This window comes from Hesperophylax consimilis, chromosome 15, assembly GCF_061612785.1.
Source record: "Hesperophylax consimilis isolate HC1 chromosome 15, BYU_Hcon_1.0, whole genome shotgun sequence".
Taxonomy (NCBI): domain Eukaryota; kingdom Metazoa; phylum Arthropoda; class Insecta; order Trichoptera; family Limnephilidae; genus Hesperophylax; species Hesperophylax consimilis.
The window spans coordinates 14,164,839-14,173,382 of record NC_142850.1 but is presented as its reverse complement, the minus strand read 5'-3'; the positions used below and the strand labels follow the sequence as shown (position 1 = coordinate 14,173,382).

General features: G+C 33.6%; 1 protein-coding gene across 1 annotated transcript; it reads right to left on the bottom strand.

Moving 5' to 3' along the window:
- Positions 1-296: 296 nt before the first annotated feature.
- On the bottom strand, positions 297-4,245 carry LOC149417349 (uncharacterized). The gene is made up of 4 exons (XM_089639983.1): positions 3,982-4,245; positions 3,574-3,658; positions 1,698-1,781; positions 297-938 (listed from the first exon to the last, which is right to left on the bottom strand). Exons 1-4 carry the CDS (start codon positions 4,056-4,058, stop codon positions 819-821), a joined length of 366 nt encoding a protein of 121 aa, XP_089496109.1. The 5' UTR covers positions 4,059-4,245; the 3' UTR covers positions 297-818.
- Between the last annotated feature and the right edge of the window lie 4,299 nt (positions 4,246-8,544).

Here is an 8,544-nt window from a genome sequence, read left to right as displayed (position 1 = left end):
CATATAACTCTTCCATTTATCAAATTTTACAGGAGGCACAAAAAACTGTTTTTTAAACTCTTCGTTTTTTTATGCGACATCTCACAAAAGCGCCTCTGTCTGTACAGATATATTTATATGTGTTGTATGGTATATATATGTTGTATAGTATATATATATTTATATCGCCACTGGTTGGGCAGGGTTGCGGGGCGGATTAAGGAAGAGGTTCAAGGAAGGGTTTTATTAATGCGGGTCTTGAAGAAAGAAATGTACTTAAAATTTGTACAGTTTTTTGTAATAAAATTATGCAACAATTTTTAAATATTTTTTTATTAAGTAAATTTTTAGGTGGGTCCTAATATATAAGGTAGGTTATCTATACCAACATAATAGAAATAACATTCCAATAACATCACAGTAATGTTTTACAATACAGAATTAGAATCATTCGCTTTGGTTGGAAGAGAAGTGTTCATTAATGCAAACATTTTGTTGACAGTTAAATAATGGACGGAATGTAGCGAAACCGTGTTTTAAGGAGATGCACTACGTCGTGTAATATTTTAAATTGAGCCGCTATCAATAACAACCCTTACTTAGATGGCGATAAGGTTAAAATTCCCGCTTAACACCACCCGCCGGTTTTGATTTATGCAAGAAAAAAACATGGCCAAAAAGTGCCCTTTATTTTATTTTGTGGATGTTCAGGCATAAATATCAAATTTTTTTTTGATCATTTTATAAATAACTTAATTTACCACATTATACAATAATGTGGAAACTCTCTGTTGAATGTATGGTTTGGTTACTCTACATGCTGCTAAATATCTAAACAATTAGTATCTCACCACAAACGAATGATTTTCGAAATCCGTGTCATCTGTCTCCTCGAAACAAGAGCTTCGTTTTTGATTGAGTTTTCGTTGCGGTGGCATATTCCCTCTGGCACAATCGTTCTGCAATTAAAAATATATTTTATGACTTTTGCATGCATTTCATATTTTTATTTAAAAAAATATTACAAGTTATGTACATACTACTTTAAATAGTAAACACTTAAAAAAAACTTAAATAATATCAATATAAAAGAACCCTAAACTATGTTGTTCCTATTAAATTAACTATCAATGAACATTCAAAATAATTCCTAAATAAACTTTAATAAAAAATAACGTTACTATACATAACTCTACGAATCTATTGATATAACTGTTAAATTATACTCACGCTGTTAATTTAACCAATTGATTTTTTTTAAAGAAATACAATATTCACGGGTTACGAATATCCTGACAATATTTGAAAATCTCCTACTACCACCACAGTGAGCCAAAACGAGTCGTGAGTGAGGACTTGTTGATCCGGCCGAGGAATTGTACACGGGATGGCTGACCGGTCATTTAGTCTAACTGTTAATTCATAATAATGGTAGAAGTCTTATCACTCTGTACTTTCCTCTCGAGCGATAAGCCGACAATAGGCTAAGGCAATTAAAATCCCAGGTAATAAACCACTTAACCGTAAGCATGCATCTTTGCTAAATGGTTCTAGGTTATTCCAGTAATTTTTTAAGTAAACATTGATGATATATGGAAAATCGGCAATTATAAAAGCTTAAATAAATATAGAGTCAATAACACGAAAGCTAGATTTTTTTTAATTTTTTTATCATTATTCCGTTTATTTCTGTATTATAATTAATATAGTTCACTCACCACAAGAGAATGATTTTCGAGATCCAAGTATTCTGTGTCCTCGAATAACGAGCTTCGCTTTTGATTCAGATTCTGTGTCTTGATCTGCAATTAGAAAGAAATTTCAATACTTGTGCATATATTTCACATCTCTATACATAATATTGTATTTACGGTGCCCCAATTAAATTTACTAATAATAACTTCGATTGCTTGAAATTCGTTGGGACAACATAGGCAAACATCGATATTTATATAATATATAAATAAATGAAAATAACCAAATTTAACTTTCATTTAGTATTCATCAATAGCTTAGCAGTAAAAACCTACTCTTTGGGCTGTAGTTTTGGTTTAAATAAGAATTTATATTTGATCATTTCCTCGGAAAGTAGGAATTTGGCAATAAAAGTTATTTAAAAACATAAATCTTCTCCAAAACGTGAAAATCGTTTTCATTTAATTTATACGGAAAATGAAACGAATAAATAATTACTAAATAATTTACAATTTCGTTAAATTTCACCACTGTGCGTCGCTTTGGTACGCAAAAGCCCGCGAGATTTAAAATTGGTAAACACTCGTTGTTTTGTTCAGCTGCGTTAGGGCCCGTTCCCACTTCCGTTTTCAAATCGGAGGCGGGTCCCGTTTTAAAAACGGACGGCCAATGGCCCTGTTCACACTACCGTTTTAAAAACGGATCCGTTTTAAAAACGGACCATACTCTACGAAAAAAAATAATTGTCGATTCAACAAAAACATGTTATTTGCTCATTATTCAGTAATGGTGCGCAATGGACGACGATGAAGCTCTTGTTGTCATGTGGTACTTATTAAATAGAAGGAAAAAAGTGAAAAGAAAATTTTGAGTACACCCAATCATAGCCGAATGATTTTCTGTAGGAATTTTCCAAGTGTTAATTGGTGAGTTAAGAAGTGATGAACTAAAGTTCTTTAATTATTTTAGAATAATAATGAATGGATTATTTATATAGCGCCGTTTTCACCATGAAAAATCACCTCAAGGGCGCTTAATGGCTTAAGAGAATGTCTATCACTTCCTTTAACCATCTACTGGAATGAGTTTCAGAGAGCTTAACATATCAAAATACAAAATTGAGAAAGTGCATTTGTCCTGAAGAAAGGCTATCGATATTTTAAAGTAAGAAAACAATAAACACTCAAATATTTTTTATTATGTGTTTATTTAACTAATACGCTCTTCCGTGCATCTCATTAAAGCTTTAAAATTAAAAAAAAAGTAAACTTAAATAAAATAAAATAAAAATTTTGATGTACAAAAGTTGTGTACACAAAGTGTTTTGTTTTTATTTAGTTAAAGATAAAATATTACCATACTCTTTCTTCGACCAGTGGTATTAAATTTTCGGGATTTATTTCCTTATCCATTATTGTAGTTTTGATTTATTTACTTAACAAAATAACCAAATACAAGCTCGCAGCGTGCCTGCTTCCTTGCGACAGGGAGCGGGCGGGGAGGGGTCGGGGTTTGGCGGGGACTCTGCCGGAACGACTGGACGACAAGTGTGAACAGCTCCATACAACACTATGAGCGAGCGTGTGCCGACACGATTTGAAAACGGACGCGCTGCGTAGGCGAGCCATCCGACAAAAAATGTCGGATCCGTTTTCAAATCGTGTCGGACAAGTGTGAACAGCTCCATACATCCACTACAGCCACTAGGGCATCCGATTTTAAAACGGGACCCGCCCCCGATTTGAAAACGGAAGTGGGAACGGGCCCTTATTTACAAATTTTTGGCAAAGACATTATTGCATGGTTGTTTTCCAAATAGTATTATCATATAAATCGACTAAATTAATAAATTACAATACCTAATTATAGTTAGGAATAAGGTGTAAAAAAAATACTTACTTGTACATTTTCATTGACAGATAAAGAACCCTCGGAAACAGCAGTATTTTTTAATTGTTTTTTTACGGAAAGATTACGTAGAGGCCTGTAAAAAAATTTAGATACATTACATTACAAAAGACCCTGCATACATTGAAAAAATAAAAAAATAATTCCAATTCCATGAGTATATCTTACCTAATAGTCTAATCGTGTTCGATAATCGATGATGACCGATTTATAATAATTTTTTTGTATATTTAAATAACGATTGTAACTTATTTTATCGTGCGTTCATTTGCAATGTATATTTGTTATTATTCTTTATGTATATCTGTTTGATTTGTAAACATAACGTAAAATAAACAAATATTTCATATTATATTATTGTTTCTAGGTATAATTATGAAAAAAAATATTTTAACTTACCCAAACATTCCAGCATGTTTTTTATTTCTTTTTAGGCCACTGAGCGTACCCTGTTTTTTAATGTCTTTCCTCCCCATTGTATAAAACTAGGAATTTAAAAAAAAAACGATTACACGTAAACTGATTTTAGTTGAAAATTTTCAGAGAACAGAGCGGCACTAAGATAAAGAACGTCCTTATAGCGCCAGCGCTGGGCGTTAACTGAATACAAAAGCGCCTAACCCTTACGTAGACGGCATAGAGTTTATTTCACAATGGCAAATTCAATGTTTACCTCCCCGAAAATCGATCAATATTCGTGTAAAAATGAACAACGCGAAAATGCATATTTTGTTTATTTTGTGAAGTTCTGGTACATATATGAAAATTTCCTTCGATTATCAAATAAAAAAATGAATTTCCCACATTATACAATAAAAAAAATATCCGAAAATGGGTTTGTAAATGGGATATTTTGCACTGGACAGTTTTTTTTAGGCCTGATACTTTATTTTTTTCTAGGCTTATAAAAGGTCTTATCAAAAAAATGATCGATTGCTGACAAGCCCAAGATGTGTTCTACTTGCAGTATTTAATTAAAGCATCTGTAGTATTTCTAAGCAATCAAATTTTCAAACCAAAAACATCTGATTTTGCATTACTTGGTATTGGATCGCCTTAACTGGTCTTTCCCGTCTAACGATATTGTAATTCCTAATTCTTATAAACCCAGCCTAATCTTACCCCTCCCCCCTCGTTCCACTTTCTAATTGCAATCTCTATTTAATTTTTGACTTTAGTGTATACACAATAAAATGTAAACATTATATTTATTTATTTATTGGACAATTTGCATAGCGCCGTTTTTGTGAGATATCACCTCAGGGGCGCTATGTTGTAATAATCTACCTTTATATATAGATTTTTACTCGCCTGATGAAGGTGTATATATAATCTAACTATAAACTTTATTAGATACAGTAACATTTGTAGGTAAAGAATTGCCACCAGTTGGAGTAAAATTAACACCTTTTAATTAAACCGACTGCTAATCTCATCGCACAATTACCCTCCTTTTATTCATAAACATGGGATGGTCCGATGCTCTGTAGGAAACTCGCTTGCACAGCGCGGGTGTAAACTGTGCACCCTAAAGTTTAAGTTTAGACTTACGGAATTCAATACTTCGTTTGTGTGAAAGCACTATGAAACAATACATGATAAACACGGGTACAATTAATCAATATGTAATAATCTATTATTTAAGGCTGGCCGCATACATACGTTTTTCGTATTCGATTTCCGAATTCGTTTTTCGTATTCGGACATCCGAATGCACGGAATCAGTAGAAAATACATTAACTGCCGCACACGTTCGTTTTAGTTCCGAACGGAACAAATTCCTTACGCACGTTCCGAATGCGAGCCGGCGCGTTCGGAGAAACCGAATGGAAAAAACCTAATGACGTCATGTGGAACGCAGCTATTGCATACAGTTTGTTTGTGCCGACGCAAACGTACGGAAATTTCCGTTCGTAATTCAGTGTTGCCAACGGATCTTGACCTAATATCGCCGTTTCTCATACATAAGGTAGCGTAAAGTAGCCGAATTTGCTGTTAGGTGGGACATGTTTAAAATTGATGTTTTTACGTGAAAATAAAAATTTCGTGGGGGGTGGGGTGGCTAGAGAATTCCAAAAAAATAAAATTTGTCCCCAGAAAATAAAAAAAAATTCATGGGGAGGGTGGCTAGAGAATTTCAAGAAAACATAAAATTTGTCCCCAGAAAAATTAATTTCATGGGGGGGGGGGGGTGGCTAGAGAATTTTGGGACATGTTTAAAATTGATGTTTTTGACGTAGCTTAATTGGCGACCAGTCGCCTTTTAGATTTTTTCGGCGCCGATTCTCGCTCTGAGTAGCCTAAATGAATAAATTCCGAATGAAGAAAAACGAACGTTTGCGCTAGTCTCACGAATTCCGAATACGGAAAATGAATTCGGAAATCGAATACGGAAAACGTATGTATGCGGCCAGCCTATGTCAACTTTGTTATAACTATCTTTAATTGTGACAAACTATACGATATTGATTCAACTTATAGACATTGACGGTTGTAACACATATTTAAGCACTGCGAGTCTCCTATGTGCTAATTATATTAGGTACGATAACAGTTAATATCAGTTGTAGACATGTAGTCAATAATAGTGTTTCATTTGAAATAATCCATCACAAATAAGTAAAATTTCATTTATTCAAACAACTGTCATTCTAATTATGCGTAAATTTAGCATGTTATTATTAATTAACTCCTTCCTGTTCCGTGTTTTAACAACATATATACTCACCCTCTCTCTGTGAATGTCCTAATATCTATCTATTAAATGTAACTGTTGTAAATATCACTTAAGTTGGGCGAAGCCCAACTAAGTGCCGCCCGCAGGGCCTAGCTGCTATTGTATGTATTACTACGCTAAAGCGTTGATTATTATTTCATTTATGTATTGTACTATTATTATGTGTGCAACTAATCTCCTGCTGACTTCCGAACTGATGACGAGCCGAACTTCCGAACTGAACCTCAACTTATGGGAAAGGAATGAAGCAACCGCAAATGGCGCGAAACGCCGCTAGCGGTTGCTTCGTTCCTTTACCGAAACTCGTGGCTCGGTTCGCGTTTCGGTTCGCAAATGTATACATACAATACCGTGATTTTTCAGTATCTGTGCTGTTCTATCTATTTATGTAAAGGAGATTGTCTGTGTATTTTTAGGGCGGGCGGCATGGATTTGATTTTAATGCAAATCTACAGTTTTATTTAGAATTTGATAAAATTTTGCGCACTTAACCTGACAATTGGAAGATAATGTCTACATTAGATTTAAAAAAAACTCTGCGAAAGGCCACACCGGCGACATCAGCGATTGTAAATAAATTTATATAAATGGTTGACTAAACTGGGTTTATTATAATGAAACATGTTGGAGTGCTTAGGAATAAGGCTTCTGCTATTCTGAATTTTCTAGTTGGATGGATCCTATTATTTCACTTTCCATGAAAAGCAAGGGCAAATAAACACTCAGTACTTGGCACCTAAATCGCAAGACGCTCAAGTATTTATGGTACTAAAAAGGAGGCAATAAATTTATACGTCCAGACAAAATTACATTAAATTTCCATAGTTGTTGAGACAAGGTACCTACTTACTATTCTACTTCAAGAACGAAACATCAGGAACTTGTTCATCATAGGGGACATCAACATTAACATATTGGATACCGGAAGGCAACATCCACAAACACAGGAATACCAATTACTACTCCTCTCCCACGGGATGACTGCCGCTGTAAGGGAACCAACAAGAGTGGATCACAAAATTAATAAATCAATCCCCTCGCAAACCTGCATTGACCACATAATGACAAAAACAAATAAAAAATATTCCACAATCATACATCAATCCACTATCACTGATCACTACACTTTAATTTTTAACATCCATGCAAAGGAAAATCGACCATCGACTCAAAATTTAACGGGGAATAGACATGTTATAGACTACAACGAACTAAAAAATTCACTAAAAACTGAAACCTGGGAATTAATATATAAAGCTGAAGACCTTGAAGATGCTTGGAAATTATTTATTAAACTATTGCAATTAAAAATACATAACCACACCTCAATAAAAACTTACACATATTCACACAATAAAATTATCAAAAAAGCATGGATCACACCTGGCCTACTAAAATGTATAAGAAAAAGAGACAAGCTCCATCAGCAAGTAAAAAACTATCCATACGACCTTTCCTTAAAACTATTTTACAAAAATTATAGAAACATCTGCTCCAATCTTACTAAATCGGCCAAACAAAATTACTACAGATCTAAAATTCATCAATCCAATAATAATCCAAAACTTCTCTGGCAAATAATTAAAGAAATCACCTACACAAATCAAAACAAAGCAAACCCATTGGAAGAAATCAACACAGAGAACGGCACACTCTCGCTCAACAAAAACGTACATCAACTAATTAACTACACAAACAACTTTTTTGCAAACATAGGCTCGAACCTAGCGAATAAAATAACCAAACCCCAACACTATAACCCAAAAATAAACAAACACCCAAATCCACAAAGGTTTAAATTTGCTCTAAAACAAATCACTAAACAAGAACTAATACTAATATTTTCTAAATTCAAACCAACATCTTCATCTGGTAGTGATGAAATCACAATGAAAACATTGAAATTTATACAAGATGAAATTACCGAACCGATACTCTTTCTAATAAACAAATCTATTACGGAAAGCAGATTTCCATCACAACTCAAAATAGGGACTATTACACCAATCTTTAAATCAGGAAATCGTACAGATATCAATAACTACAGACCAATCACAATTCTGAACACATTATCTAAAATCTTAGAAATAACAGTTAAAACTCAACTCATCGATTACCTAGAATCAAATAAACTATTATCACCAAAACAATTTGGTTTCAGAAAAAATCTAGGAACATCCAACGCCATAGCTTTAGTAATTGAATATATTAAAAATTCTCTAGAT